General features: G+C 38.0%; 1 protein-coding gene across 1 annotated transcript in view; it reads right to left on the bottom strand.

Moving 5' to 3' along the window:
* Positions 1 to 3325: 3325 nt before the first annotated feature.
* LOC105224647 (mucin-5AC) overlaps positions 3326 to 16785 on the bottom strand; it is an 80180-nt gene continuing 66720 nt past the window's right edge. The window contains exons 5-6 of the mRNA XM_029549560.2: positions 7584 to 7787; positions 3326 to 5756 (exon numbers count right to left, since the gene is read on the bottom strand). Of these exons, the coding sequence (XP_029405420.2) occupies positions 4251 to 5756; positions 7584 to 7787 (1710 nt within the window). The 3' untranslated portion in view covers positions 3326 to 4250. The remainder of the gene's footprint in view (positions 5757 to 7583; positions 7788 to 16785) is intronic.

The raw sequence follows: 16785 nt of genomic DNA, 5'->3' as shown, positions 1-16785 counted from the left end.
CCAAAATCAGTGTTCGGTTCGAAATGTGTTTATCGACAAATTTTGTTCAGCGATGAGGCTCATTTCTGGTTGAATGGCTACGTAAATAAGCAAAATTGCCGCATTTGGGGTGAAGAGCAACCAGAAGCCGTTCAAGAACTGCCCATGCATCCCGAAAAATGCACTGTTTGGTGTGGTTTGTACGCTGGTGGAATCATTGGACCGTATTTTTTCAAAGATGCTGTTGGACGCAACGTTACGGTGAATGGCGATCGCTATCGTTCGATGCTAACAAACTTTTTGTTGCCAAAAATGGAAGAACTGAACTTGGTTGACATGTGGTTTCAACAAGATGGCGCTACATGCCACACAGCTCGCGATTCTATGGCCATTTTGAGGGAAAACTTCGGACAACAATTCATCTCAAGAAATGGACCCGTAAGTTGGCCACCAAGATCATGCGATTTAACGCCTTTAGACTATTTTTTGTGGGGCTACTTCAAGTCTAAAGTCTACAGAAATAAGCCAGCAACTATTCCAGCTTTGGAAGACAACATTTCCGAAGAAATTCGGGCTATTCCGGCCGAAATGCTCCAAAAAGTTGCCCAAAATTGGACTTTCCGAATGGACCACCTAAGACGCAGCCGCGGTCAACATTTAAATGAAATTATCTTCAAAAAGTAAATGTCATGAACCAATCTAACGTTTCAAATAAAGAACCGATGAGATTTTGCAAATTTTATGCGTTTTTTTTTTTTATATTTCTTTGTATTCGCGCCCAATCAAAACAATAATAAATTGCATGGTTTCATATAGTACACTTATAAGCCATTTAAATATTTACATATGTATGATTATATGTGTGTCTGAAATTTATTTTCACTCCTCTTTGTATCATATTTTATTTATTGTTCTATTTTGGAAGTATATTTTGTGCGTTGTGTTTGTTGCCTTTTCACTTTCTGTGCTTCTTTGTTAACAGCTCCATTATGTATTTCCAATCAATTTGTTTTTCTGTATGTTTTTTTGCCTTTGTGAAACCTTACATGAGCCATTCTCTGTCGCAAAAATCAACATATGAACACTTGGCATGTTGAAGGTTTTTGTTTTGTTTATCATAGACTTGCTTTTATAGTGTTTCCATGAAAGAATTTCGCCATTCGTTGCTGTCATTCGTTACTGTTGCCCTTTCAAGCGTTTTTTTATGGCTTTTGTATTTATAATTTACATGTTAATATTGTATTTTGCACTATCCATTTGAAATCAAACAAATATTTGTCATTATAATCGCTTCTATTTATTCATGTTTTCAAATTAGTGATTTCATATTTTGAATGATGAAATTTTATTTTTATAAAGAAACATGGATTAGTTTCGATAGAGTTGAATAACACGAGAATAGTTATAGTAGCTCTCGTATCACGATAATAAAACGAGCGTTGCTGCTATAGGAACATCCTTACAGAGGGACTTACAAAACTTTTAGTAACCCCAAATGACGAAGATATATTTTCTGTCGAGTTCTATTTTTGCCGAGAAAACATTCGGAGGTTTACCACTGCTGCAAGCAAAACAACTCGTTGATATGTGTTGGAACTGGAATCGTCTCTACATCCATTGAAACAATTGTGAGCTCATATTTTCCCTTTTACCTAGTTAAATACTACTGTATAGATACTTGACTACTCACATATATTCCAACCTGGACAAATTACCAAATTTTGAAATAATACTTGATTACGGAAACCAATACCCTGTATTTCAGACAATTTCATTTTGGAGAACAAGAAAAACTCATGCGGAGCCAAATCTGGTGAATATGGTGGTTGATCGATGACATTCATTTCGTTTTTGGACCAAAGAGACCTGTTTACAGTACTCTTTTTGAAAAAGATTCAGTTTTATCGGGATGAGTCGAACAAGAACGCAGATGCCGTTCATATTTGGCATAGTAATTAAAATAAATAAAGTTTTAAAAAGAAAAATAAAGTTTTTGGAAATATCATTTATCTGTGGAATTTAAACTACGGAGTGCTTTTACTGTCACAATGTATGTATACATATATGTTCTTTTGGGTCCTTAATAAGTGTAATAAAATACTTGAAAATAAAGTATCTCTTTCAACAACTTCAAATTTTCCATACCTAGAATATAACTAAAAGGTAATGCTTACACTGATCTCGTTAACTGCTTTTATAAATAAAATTATAGAAATTTAAATGGTTGTTTTACATTTTCACTTCCAGCATCCTTTTAGAAAATAAAGGACACGTTGATGGTTTGTCTTGACAATTGTATGGAATTTATTATTTTATGGGCTTATATTACCCTTAAGCAATCAATTAAAGTTGTGAGAATTTAGAAAGAGAAAATAAAAGTCAAAAGAAATATATGAAGACCACAACCAAATTGTAGAAAATGAATTGCTAGCCTTGTAAGAAATGATATATGATATATCGGTCAGCCAGCTGAGACAATTAGGAAGTTAATTTACTCATTCCATTCCATCTTGAACTCAACTAAAAACGTTAAAATTTTTTTTCAAATATTCGATATTGAAATGATGTTCCTTTTGTTTCTATTATTGTTTTGGTTTATTTTTAATTTACTCATTTTATTGATTTTCATCGTACATTTAACACAGACGTGTATGACTTAAACAATATGTTATGGCCAATTAATTACCAAATGGGTAATAATTAGAGGCTCAATTGCATGGTAAATGAGGAACAATTACGGATTAATTTTCTAAATTGTCTTCATTTTTCAATTAGAAATTTCAAGGTGGTGCTCATTGTTTTTTTGAAAATCGTGACTTGGTGCATCATGAATCTGTTCTGTAGGGATAAACGATAAACGAAACGGCATTTGCTTGAGAACATCCATCAAAAACGCCCCATCGAGCCCCGATTGTGACCGAATCCACAGCCAAAAACGCCGTGAAAACCATCGATCAACCACGGTATTCAACAGATTTGGCTTCTCGTGATTATTTCTTGTTCCCCAAACTGAAATTGTCGCTCCGTGGAACCCGTTTTCAGTCGATCGAAGAGATAAAACAAAATTCGCTGAAGAATCTGAAGGCCATCCCAAAAAGTGCTTATGAAAAGTGTTTCGACGACTGGGAAAATCGCTGATATAAATGTATAACATCTGCTGGAGATTACTTTGAAGATGACAAAATAAATATTAATGAATAATTACACATTTCGCGTTTTATTTACAATTTTTGGGTCCGTTTTTGTCATAATATATAAAAATTAAATAAAATTTATTCAAACCTTGCTGTAAAATGTATATATTTTCAAAAGCGCTTGAGTCAAAAATCTTTATAATTTTTTTGATTTCAAACGGCTGGCAATAATTCCTTTGTAATCATTAAAATGCCTGGCCTTTTTCCACTTAGTTGAATTACATTCAATAAAACATTTATATATATTTTTAGTATATGGATATATTTATATATTTACATAGTTATTATATACATTTTGTGCAAGTTTGTAATAGTTGTAGTGGATAATCAATACAGACGCTTAATTGCTACTCGCTTATTCAGAAAACTGTGTAAATCGATATTCATATGTGTTTTTTTTTTGTACAAAGTTTCGTTAAATATGTGTCTCTTTTAGTTCAGTTTCGTTTTTAATATTTTTTTTAGTTTTTATAATATTTTAGTTTCAACTTTTTTGCTTTACAGCTACAACTACGATATGGAAGTTCTTCAGTGCTTTTTATATACAGAACAAATGCTCTTGCTATATAATTTCAAACAACCGTTATGATTGTGATGCCATTTATGGTCAAGTTTACAAAACATTCGTGGAGGACATTCAGTCAAAAAAACAATTTTTTCTGGATGATAATAGAGCGCCGAAACCGGAAGACACAACATTCACTTAAATAAGCTCCCGGTCTTCTAAATAACTTTCTTAAAATTATTTTTGCCTTACATATTTTTTAGTTCTCTTTAGAATATCTCTCAGTACAACCTCTTAGTTTTTGACTCCCCTAACATGCTCTTTCTCCCAACAATACACTTAATTTTCCATCAATATTTTCTTTATACGAGTATATATTTTTCTTCACTTCACACGCACTGCATTTCTACTGGCGCTTTTTTACCCTTTCCACCTGTGGTTAGCATACGCCAAACGCGCCTCAAACAACCCGCTGGCTTCTCATCTACCACCAAACGTTGCTCCTCCAAGATCGTATCCAATATGTAGTAGCTGCCAAGACTAAGCGGTGGCGGCGGCAATATCGGAGGCTGTCATGAAATAATGCAGTTCTTCGTATCCCCGCCACTCGTAGCGCCGCTTGTCGATGCCGTCATCGAAGCTGCTGTGCCGCCGATCAATGAGCCGCCGCTACCCAAATGCTGCTCGCTTGCCGCTTGTTTTCGTTTGCGCTCGTAAGCGATCGCATCGTTCGGCACGTAGGATACACGCACGCCACCGTAGTGTCTACGCGCGGGTATACGATACAGGTAGTCGTCCATATCGCTGGAGGAGCTGGATGAACAGGTGGAACAGACGCTTGCCGCGTCGCAGTTATCGATATTGTTGTGCATGCCCGTCGCATTCGTTTGTGCATTGTGCAGTCTTAGATTGGCTTGGTTAATTTGCATTTCCGAGGAGCTGCGTGATTGGTTGCGTTTCTTGCGTCGTCGCCGCGCATTCGTGCTGTCCGTGTAGCTCTTCGAACGCGACATTGTGTCGTGTACGCTATGGAAGCGTACCTCCTTCAAGTGTGGACGTATATTTTCATCAGCATCGCTGTGGTCCGGGTCATCATCTTCGTCGTCGTCGTGATCGTCATCATCAATATCGGATTTGTTGCGCGATCGCTTCGTATTCAACAATATTTCGTAGTTGTCATGCGGCAGCTCACAGTTCTCGTCATCATTTTCCAGCTCCAGTTCATTGGTGATCTCTTGCGTACTTTGCGTAAGCTCGGAGGCGCTCGGTGAATTAATATTGATTTTGTCAATGCTCTGATAACTGTGTGAGTCCTCGCCTTTCGACATCAGCATGTCGGGCAGTGAAGATGTAAGGTTGCTGGGATCACCAAATATCGATTTGTCACCCGCACAGATATTATCTAAACTAATGCCAAGTTCAGTGAGGTCTATAGGTGGCGGATGTGCAGGGCGTGGCACACCAGGCAGCGGCGGCATAATGGATTCACAACCCGCAGCCAGCTTACCCACAATCATCAAACGATCCATGCCAACCTCCATTCGCTGACGCGCCTGCCGTTCCAGCAAATCTCCCGCACTGCCAGCACTCTTGCCGTTACTACCGCCTGCACCACCTCCACCGCCAACCTTATGTCGCGCACCCGGTCGCGGTGAACGCGCTATTTGACTCGTGGTGCTAGCCCGATGTGTCGGCCGCAGTTGTGGTCCCGAACTTGTGTCCGAAGGTGTAGGTGGCTCACCTTTGCTGCAAGCAATCGAACAGTAAATTGTACCACGTCGCGGCAGAAATGGTCTACCCAAGAGCGAACAGCGACAAGTGCAGCACGAGAAACACTGATCCGTGGCATGCCAATGCTGGCCGTCATGACTCATCTGACCCTGATCGACGCCGATCACTTCGCCACAATAGTCACAATATTCAGCGAACATGGTGTCAAAACAGTTGAGGCAATAGGGCTTGCCGTCACGCATGATGTAACGCTGACCGCCCAGCTGATGCTCGCACTCGAAGCAGGCGAAATGTTTCATATGCCAAGTGCGACCCTCCGCTTCGGTGCATTCATCCGAAAAGATTATCTGAAATGTGGGAAACAATTAGGGGAATAAGTACGTTGGTTACAAAAAAGCGTATAATAAATGAATATACTATGTATAAAACTGCTGAGATCAAAAAGTAAGTTGACTTTGTTTAAAAAATGTAAAGTCTTTCTTTAAGGCAATCCTCATCCGATAAAAACAGCTTTTACCACAGCTTTTTCCGGTCCTCGAAACAGTCGGAACAGTCTTTTTCCGGTATAGCTTTCGAGACTTTTTTCTATTCAGTTTTTTATCTCCTCAATCGAGTCAAAATGGCGTTCCCGCGTTGGCCTCTCGAGTTTGTTGAACAGTGAGAAGTCGCACAAAGCCAAATCAGGCAAATACGGTAGTTGCGAAATGCTGCTACTCGAGTTTTTGGCAAAAAGATTGCGAATAACCAATGCATCAACGACTTGGTAATAAAATTTGTATCAAAGGACTACATCTTATTGAATCTGAAGATTGGACTTTGTTGAATCGGTTGTCAGTAACTTCGCTTGCTTAGAACTTCTTTCGTTTTTAAGTAACTAAGGGTTTTCGCAAATTTACTATTCGTAAACGGTACGAAACGTTTCCTTGGTATGTCTGGGTAAGTGATATTCGTTTTTGCAGCTTAGGAACGTAAAGAGACTCAAAACATGGAATAATTCCCCATCTGGAGATCAAACTATGTATATATTTACATTCGAACTTTTGAAAATTTTCTCTGCTTTATGATGAACCATGAACACTGGAGTTCGCTAGGTTAGGTTATATTTCAGGATGGTGGTCACACTTGGAATACTATCCTTTATGAGAACACATACTGGAGTTCCTGTATTCGATGTTATAAATCGACACATCGTTTGATGTTTAGGCGTTCAATTTCATGTCTCATTATCTCAGTGACATATCGGAAAGTGCGAGCTTGCAAAAGTTTAAGCCGGAAAAGACCGATCAATCAGGTAGTAAGGGTTGATTTATTGATATCTCGTTTTCTTCCAAACAACTTATACAGCCGGCATCCGCCTAGACTCTTCATCGTACAACGTGGACGACAATATGGCAATTTACCAGTTAGAACCCTCACAGCTAGGTAGAGACCAGGCTTGCTGAGGGCATAATAGAGCTCGCTGGGCCTCTTGCGATCCACAATGGGCCAAATATATCATGGGATAGCGCAAGAACTCATATAAGCCCAGCACTGGATAAGCTTTTGTGAAGCCCAGCTATCCAATAGTAGAAAGTCCGATGAGAACGGAACACCGAACCTTTTACATACCACTAATAGCGGAACTAGAGTGGTTTTTCTTGCGAGTTTACCAGGTTTGCAGTTACCGGTATTTCCGTCAGTCATACTAGTCTTATCACAAAGTAACTGGATGCATTGAAAGAGAGGGCAGGGATTCCTTTAGCCTTGAATGTGCTGTTAGGAGTGTTCAGATTTTGTAAATTCATCAAAAATTTGCATTTCTTCATAGATTATGTGAACATGTTTCGTATTTGCCTTCGAGCTTTAAGAGAGCCAGGGATAATATGAGAAAAGATGTTTGCTGTCATCCATTTTTAATATCTAAAAGAACCCTATATAATGATAAATATCTAAATGCCAGTACAGATTGCTTCTAATGATCTGAATGCAAGAAAAACAGACTTACTCTAATAAGCTTAAAATGTAAACCAGGAAAAAATACAACTGAAATTAACCAAATCCAACAAATCCACCTACAATATGCATAAGAGGTTGAGCCCCAAGGGCAAAGGAATACAAGTTGCGCAGACAAAAGTAAACAAAGCGCTGCTTTCTATACATACTTACAGTCTACAGACAAATAATTGTGTACATACCTCATCGCAGGCGGAGCAGCGCGGCTTCTGCGTTTCGGCGTGATGTCTGCCACAATAGAGATTGCCATCACGATGAAAATAAATCAAATCCACAAGTAATTCCTTGCAAACACAACAGACGAAACAGCCCGGATGCCAGCAAATCTGCGAGCCGACACGTTGGGCAAAGACCACAATGTCACCGGCGGATAATGGCTCATCGCACTGCAAAGGAAATGAGGAAAGAAAAAAATTAAAGGTTATAAATTTGTTTATGTATAAAGGTACAAAACATATATATATGTGTATAAGTAAGTATATAAAAAATATATCTATGCATAGTATTTAGGGTAAAAATACTTTTTTGTAAACAAATTGCAATATTCAACGACGATTTTATTTTTACGGCGGCAGGCAAATAAAACTGGCCCACAGCTATTAATAATAAGCAGTGAGGGGATATAAACACACATACATACATATATGCTTCCATCAGTGCGCGTAGAACCCTCCTAATGGAAAAGTGATATAAAAGTAGTTAAAAGGAATTTTACTTGTTGCTGCGAGGCCTCGTTGCAGACACGCTTCGCGTAGGTGTGGAAAACGTTAACTGATGGGAATCTTAAATATTTTTATATTTAAATAACAATAAATGTTAAATAGCCAACGCATAAAACGTTTACGCCTAGCGGTAGGCAATAAAATGCCAAAACAAAAAGTTATAAACGAAATGCCCAAAGAAGTTGTAAAGCAAAACAAATAAAACAGCAAAAATATACAAAAACAGCAACAACAGGGTAAATTGCAGTTATATTTGAGAATATAAGTCCTCAAAACAACAACAAGTGGAATGTGGTATAGCCGTTCTTTGGGCACGCCATTGAACTACATAGTTGAATGGCGAAATTGTGGCTTCCGCCGAGGGATGGAAATGGAAATGATCTAAATTGCTTGGAGGCAATGAGCGAAAGTGTTCCTTTGGGAATTTTACGACCACGCTAAAAGGAAGGAGAAGGTACATAATACTTATTTACAATCGCAAATTAGAAAATGCAATGAAACAAACTGATTTTGGCCGTTTAGGCCTACCCTTCTGGAAGTGAATAGTGCAGCTTTCTAAGCGTTGGAAAAAAATAAGAGAAAGTGGAACAATATCCGGGCAATTATAAAATAACACAAATATTATTACGTTTTCCAAAAGCAAAAAATTATTTTAATCAAAATATGCTTTCAGAATTCTTACAACGTGTGAAGTAATAAAGGGTGATTTTTTAAGAGCTTGATAACTTTTTTTTAAAAAAAAAACGCATAAAATTTGCAAAATCTCATCGGTTCTTTATTTGAAACGTTAGATTGGTTCATGACATTTACTTTTTGAAGATAATTTCATTTAAATGTTGACCGCGGCTGCGTCTTAGGTGGTCCATTCGGAAAGTCCAATTTTGGGCAACTTTTTCGAGCATTTCGGCCGGAATAGCCCGAATTTCTTCGGAAATGTTGTCTTCCAAAGCTGGAATAGTTGCTGGCTTATTTCTGTAGACTTTAGACTTGACGTAGCCCCACAAAAAATAGTCTAAAGGCGTTAAATCGCATGATCTTGGTGGCCAACTTACGGGTCCATTTCTTGAGATGAATTGTTGTCCAAAGTTTTCCCTCAAAATGGCCATAGAATCGCGAGCTGTGTGGCATGTAGCGCCATCTTGTTGAAACCACATGTCAACCAAGTTCAGTTCTTCCATTTTTGGCAACAAAAAGTTTGTTAGCATCGAACGATAGCGATCGCCATTCACCGTAACGTTGCGTCCAACAGCATCTTTGAAAAAATACGGTCCAATGATTCCACCAGCGTACAAACCACACCAAACAGTGCATTTTTCGGGATGCATGGGCAGTTCTTGAACGGCTTCTGGTTGCTCTTCACCCCAAATGCGGCAATTTTGCTTATTTACGTAGCCATTCAACCAGAAATGAGCCTCATCGCTGAACAAAATTTGTCGATAAAAAAGCGGATTTTCTGCCAACTTTTCTAGGGCCCATTCACTGAAAATTCGACGTTGTGGCAGATCGTTCGGCTTCAGTTCTTGCACGAGCTGTATTTTATACGGTTTTACACCAAGATCTTTGCGTAAAATCTTCCATGTGGTCGAATAACACAAACCCAATTGCTGCGAACGGCGACGAATCGACATTTCACGGTCTTCAGCCACACTCTCAGAAACAGACGCAATATTCTCTTCTGTACGCACTGTACGCATTCGTGTGGTTGGTTTAATGTCCAATAAAGTAAACTGAGTGCGAAACTTGGTCACAATCGCATTAATTGTTTGCTCACTTGGTCGATTATGTAGACCATAAATCGGACGTAAAGCGCGAAACACATTTCGAACCGAACACTGATTTTGGTAATAAAATTCAATGATTTGCAAGCGTTGCTCGTTAGTAAGTCTATTCATGATGAAATGTCAAAGCATACTGAGCATCTTTCTCTTTGACACCATGTCTGAAATCCCACGTGATCTGTCAAATACTAATGCATGAAAATCCTAACCTCAAAAAAATCACCCGTTATAACGCCGTTTCCTAGATTACATAAAACTTACATGCATAGTTACTTTTGGATATAACAATAAATATAAACTACTGGACGTCTCACTCCCATATTCGAAGGCCCACGACTTCTACCTGTTGAAAATGTGAAATAAATGAAGCTTTTTCTTGATAGAAAGTTTTCATGCCGCCAAAATATTGAGGATGTGACAAAAAAGGCGTCTTTTATCTTTTATACGTACTGTTGAAAAGGAGTTTTAGGGAAAAAGTAGGGACTCTCGCCAAATATAGAGTTTTGGCTCTGCGAAGCCGTGGCCAAGCCAAACGTGTGTATATGTGATGTGTTCGTCTATTGGCGGACGGTCGTTCCCCTCACATACCGATGAGGAATATGTGGATGGGAAATGTCACGCGAGAAGAAGTGCATTGAGTGTTTTCACGGATGAAGTCATTGGAGGTAGAGTCTTTTTTTTAAGAATTTTTCTCCAAGCTTAGCTTTAGCCTGTCGGACTAATGTTGTGTTTTTCAAGCAGAAGTGGCTGCCAGTAAGGTGACAGCAGACATACTGTTCCGAAGTGCAGCTTCTTTTGAGGAGATGAGCATACATTCAGACACCAGAGCGGCGATATTAGCGTCGAGCTCACGAAACTGAAACTTAGTCGAAGAATGTCTATCCTCACTAGAACATCAAATTACTTCATTATCAGAGTCATTTCGGTGCTCTGCTAAAGCTGAAAACTGCAAAGCTGATAAGCTAATCAGAGGAGGAAATCTTGCCCCGCTCACATCGGAATGAGAACGAATAAGTCCATTGTCATCTTGTGTTCTAGAACTGGGGATATGGACTTTGCGTTCGCTTAGCTGGCTTTGTCCGATGAACAGCTTCTGTGTAACAGCGAGCTTTCTCTGACCTAGAATCTAACGTTGCACAGTTAAACTTGCCGCAATCGTAAGAGTGTTTAGTGGACATTATCCTATAGGACTGTGAGGCTAAAACACCAGCCGTACGCTAGTTGCCAAAGTGGTATGGAAGAAGAAGAGTTCTTCAAAATCTACGTGGTTTCCCTCAAAATAATTCCCCTTGGCCCCAATACACTGGTGCCAACATTTTTTTCAATCTTCGTGGGTTTTCTGTATAGCCAGACGATGGTTGCGTCACGATATCGGTTGAAAATTTGTTAAAAGATTCAAGAAAAATCAATTCAGTATGCGACGGTGCATAATGGTGGTGCAAAAACCATGAATTCTCGGTTCATAATTCCGGCCTCTTTTTACGAATAACTTCACCCAGACGAGGCATAACACTCATATAGTATTCCTTGTTGACAGTTTCGCCGGGCGGAAGAAATTCGGAGTGCATCCCACCTCGAAAATTGAAGAAAACTGTCAACATAGCCTTGATTTTTGAACTGCTTTGACGTGCTTTTTTTAATTCGGCTAACCTTTGCCACGATTTTCGGCCGATTCATCATCTGTTTCCGGGTCACAATAATAGATGCAAGACTCATCGCCAGTAAAAATACGTTCCATGACATCCAGGTAGGCGGAAAGAATTGTTTCACAGACGCAAACGCGACACTGTTTTTCGAAAACACTTTGGAACCAATCGTGCTTTCACTATTCTTAGGCTCAAATGGTCTTTCGAAATGGTTTTTTACTGATTTTTCCGATATTCCAAGGTTGTCAGTAAGATTTCTGACTGTTAAACGCTGATTTCCAAGCACCAATTCCTAATTATTATTTTATTGGCTGCTTATCATTATGGATTATATTTTAGTCAAGGACCACATACCGTATCGATGTGACTAGATAATAACTATCCCGTGAAAAAAATAAACCAATCAACATTAAATTCAAAATTTTTAAATAGCAAAATTCAAATTTGTGAATACATAAAATCTAAATTGGAAATGTTTTTCCATCCCAACACTTTCCGAAAAGCAATAAAGATGTTGTATTACATTCATAGCGGTTAAATTTTACAGCTCAGTGACAGAAGGAGACCACACAAACGCACATAGCGGAATCCGCAACATTTAATTGCTCAACGCATTTAAGTTTAAACATGCAGCGTAATTAAATCGAGAGCCTTTTCGTCCCAACGCCTGCAAGCGGCAATAAAATCTACACGACAGCTGTGCTGCCTTATACAAAGTTAACCCGCGTCGCTTACATTTACATACACACATACTAATGCATTTAAGCAACCGCAAATCACAACAAACTTGTATGACAGCGCTTTTCGCGACACTATCACTTGCGGCGGCACTATATAAATTAAACGCCTGACTTTTATGCGAAACTTAAATTAGAAATACATTCTTGTATATGTGTATGTGTGTGTGTGCCTGATGCCGCTTTTTAGGTGCTACCTTAATTGTAAGCGATGCTCGCCGCTTTCCCTCAAGCGCATAGCTAATTGTCGCCTCTGCTTAATTCGTGTAGCTTTTGCTATACTCCACCACTGTCGTATATGTAGAGTTGTTGCATGCCACAAATTAATCCAAGCACTCAACACTGCAATTTCCTGCCAAGTTTGCCTTTCAAATTGCTTCATTAGCTTCTTTGTGGCTGCGACTGCGGCTGCGGCAATGCAATCACTGAGAATACTACCGTTTTTAGTACTGGCATCACTTTGGTACCGCAGAGCGTTGTAAGCACAAGCGCAAATTACCTCTTCTTTGGCAATTGCATTGCATACTTGAAGGCGCATGGCCGCAAGCAGCCATTTTCTTGATGCCGCTTAACTTTCCAGGCTATTAAGCGCGCGTGTTTTTACAAAATATCCAACATTCACTTTTGCAAGCCATTAAGCACGCCTCCATTGACCCTTCCAGCAGCAGTGGCGGCGACAAGTGATTGGGTGGCATGAAACAATTGCGTTGTCGGTTTTCTTGAGCGGATATTCTAGCAGTGAAGAAAGCAGTTTACTGGGTTGCTGCCGTAGCTACAGATAAGCTCAGTTTCTTCCTGTGGGTAATTTTCCTTACCTTTTTTGCTCAATTACTGTACTTTTTGGAGAAAGGATTCTGTGAGTGCTTCCTTGTGGTAACAGCGTAAGTAGTTACAGAGAGACTTGTAGCTGTGTTTAGCAGTTAAAATAGTTGTTTTGTGTTTTTCGCTCTGATAGTTGTAATGACGTAGTTTTACCTTAATCATTGGAATGCCGAAAGATACTGTTTTTGCACATCTTCCTTCAATGGCGAAAGTCTTAAATATATCTATATACTATATATATAGATAATTCTTTCCAAATGTCGCTAAATATATACTGAAATGTCTTCTCTCATTAATTTTTTTGTTTTATATACAGACAAAAATAAAAGTAATATTCGCATGGGCAACCTTTAATTATGCAGTAGTTGCCAAATCCGGAAAGTAAAATACATTTCGCCTAATTCTGTGTATGAAATCACGAGGGTAATTCTTTAAACTTTCTTTCCGATCTACACTATACTCCGTTTTATTCATTGATATCTAGAAAGGTTACTTTTTGATTTGGTTTTTAGCGAGAACATCAAGATTGGTTAAAAACTTGGCTTACTTCAAAATACCGAAAAATTGAAGAAATTATTTTCGCTTATGGGAAAAGCCCATATAAACTTCTCATCATAGTTTCGTAGCCTTACTTTTTCCGAATTTGTGATATCATTATATTATTTTTCACTGTAAACTTCTAAGAAAGTATACCCCGCTAGTTTCGAAGGATGTATGTTAAAGGATGGCTTAAATAATTCTACCAAATCTAGGACTTTCGGATATTCATTTTTGGTAACTTAAAGAAAACTCCTAAGTTCCAAAAATAATGTTTAGTTGATAGAGACGCTTTTTAATTGGTAAAATAGCATTTTTTTATCAAATGAGCTATAATTTCGAAGCGTTCAAGATGGTCAGATCAGCACGTAATATTTTAAGTACGTTTTTCTAGAAGCCGCATATTTCAAATCGGGCAACGAACGTAAGTATTCAAATGTATGTAGATAGTTAACCTCATTTTATAATATTTTTTGATTGTCCCAAGTTCCTAGAATCACCGTCGTTAATTCAGATTCCCTTCAAACAGGTATTTCTGAATATTAGCTCAGTTGCCCTTACGTCGTACCAAAAATGTTAAAATGACAACTGTTTTTAAACACCCAGATTGATTCCAATTCAGCTGGGAAGAGAAAAATACGATTCCTTTTTCTCTTCTGGCGGTATAAATAACAAAATTCAGACGCTAGAGTGCCCCAGATTAACCTAATTTATCAAATATAAATTAGTTTCAAGAGAAAAACCTCAAACTTTGATTCTTTGTGGGAGACCTAACTCAAAAAATTACTTTTATAACAAAACGTAAGAACTGAGACCAGTTTTCCTGATTAGACATTTTTAGTTAATTTTTTTAATGAACATCCTTATAGGACTCTCAGGACTAAACAAGATCGACTAGCTTACTTATTTGGGGATTTGTTAATTAGTTCATCTTTCAACTTTTCATGCAAGAACAATCCAATCAATAGAATGAAACTCAGCTCTGAAATACGTAGGATTACCCCAGTAGAGCTCTCAATTGTTGATATGTATGCCTGAAAGTAATTACTCCCTATATGCTTTTACACAATTGTTCGCACCAACCGGAAACCGGAAGTTTTTTTGGCTTTCCGGCTTTTGTACTGTTACTTCAACCAAAACTGTATTCTTTCACTTAAAGCCTATGTACCCTAATCCTCCCATTTGCTTACATAGTATCACGGACTTACATTATACAATTTCACGCAAGTGGCGCTTATTTGTGGCTTTTACTTTGGAAAAACATTTGAAAAAATTATTCTCGTTACAAATGTCTTTAGCCAGCTTACTAACCTTTGTTATGTAGGTTTCCAACATTTTAAGTTGAGTTAAGGATTAGCCGATTATTTAAGAGAGTAAGTAATTTTTGAAGATTTTGAACGATACATATGCCATACACGGCGCCTGTAAGTTAAAGAATATAACTATGTCCAGAAATGGTATCAAAATGGTACTTGGTAAGGTCAGCAAAATTCCAAATAAATACAAATAAATAAGCACTAAAATACAACTTGTAGGATAGTAGTAAAATATATGAAATTAACATTAAAATATACAATGATATCAGAGGGTAATAGCTAATAGCTAATTAGAAGTAGTAATTACTAAAGGTGCATTTTTGTAAATTAAGAACTTTTTATATACGAGAAAATACACTAGAATAAAACCGCAGAATTGATATCTGGTAGCTATCGGAAAATTTCAGTCAATGGCAATAATGTGTAATAAAATCTGCCTAAACCTTGGATAAAGTAATAAAGTAAAGTTTTTGAAGAAAATTTGATATAACCATATAACCCAAACTACTATTGCACATCTGTATGAATCTCAACTGAAAATTTCGATATTCTTATAAGTGAGAGAACTTTTTAAATGGAGATGCGTTCCTCTCTTAGAGCTATGGACTCCGGTTAACTTAATGCAAAGACTTGGCCATACGTAGCTTTCGAAAGCAGATTACTTATGTTACATCTCGAAGTATTCAGTACTAATATCCATCGACAGTCAATTAAAGTAAAATACATGGTTAAATGTTAATTTCATATATTTTGCGATATTTAGAAAATATTCTTAAAATTAGACGTCGGACTGTGGCTATGAGAGCAATCCAAACAAATAGAATATACACAAATACAACAATGTTCAATGAGCTTATGTATTTCACGTGCGACGTATAACGTAAAATAAGATATTAGTTAAACAAATTTTAGTTACTCTAGATTTTCTAAGGTGAAAAAACATTTTTTAAAGCTAACACAACAAGTATTCGTACTATTGTACGAACGAATAGTTTCGGAATCAAAAATATGTAAAACAGGTCAATTGAAAAGTCCCCGGCCTTACACATAGATGGCGCTACTAGAACAAAATTCCTAAGATTACAAGCCTTAAAAAGGCTGGTGTATAAATTTGACAGCTGTCAGATCAGTAGTTTGTGAATTATATCATTTTGGGTGAAGCAACTTTTGTTATTGGGAACGCAATTTCGCGTGTTGGTAAAATATTGCTTTTTAAACGGAAAAAATACAGTCGAAGCAAATACTTGGTTTGATGGCGAGTCTCCGGACACTGCTCAGGAATATCAACAATCAAGGAGTGGACTACGGACGATGCATCGCTCCAAAGTGTGGAAAAATGCAGCAATCGACTGGAAAAGTTATGAGATGCGCATGGCATAATTATTATTGTGTAACTTTAATATGAAAGTATGGTCAACAGCGACTATTACATAGCGTTATTGAACCTTATGAAGAACGAAATCCCCGAAAAACGCATTCGAAGAAGAAAAAGTGCTGTTTCACCAAGCCAATGAAACGTCTCAGAAAGCAGTGAAAACGATGGAAAAAATCCGTGAATTGGGACTCGCATTGTTGCTGCATCCACGGTATTCTTCAGATCTGGCCCTCAGTGCCTATTTCTTGTTCTCAGATCTCAGTGAGAATGCTTGCTGGTAAGACATTTTTTCGAATGAAGAGGTGATCGCCGAAATTGAGTCCTATTTTGAAGCATGGGACAAATCGTTCTACACAAATGGTATCGCAAAGTGTCAGGGTCGCTGTACTCAGGGTATCAGCCTTGAAGGCAACCATGTAGAATTGCGTGTTTTTTCTATAATAAACCGGTG

This window comes from Bactrocera dorsalis, chromosome 3 (assembly GCF_023373825.1).
Source record: "Bactrocera dorsalis isolate Fly_Bdor chromosome 3, ASM2337382v1, whole genome shotgun sequence".
In the NCBI taxonomy this organism is placed as follows: Eukaryota; Metazoa; Arthropoda; class Insecta; order Diptera; family Tephritidae; genus Bactrocera; species Bactrocera dorsalis.
The sequence above is the reverse complement of the archived record's forward strand: the minus strand, read 5'-3'. Positions and strand labels throughout refer to the sequence as shown.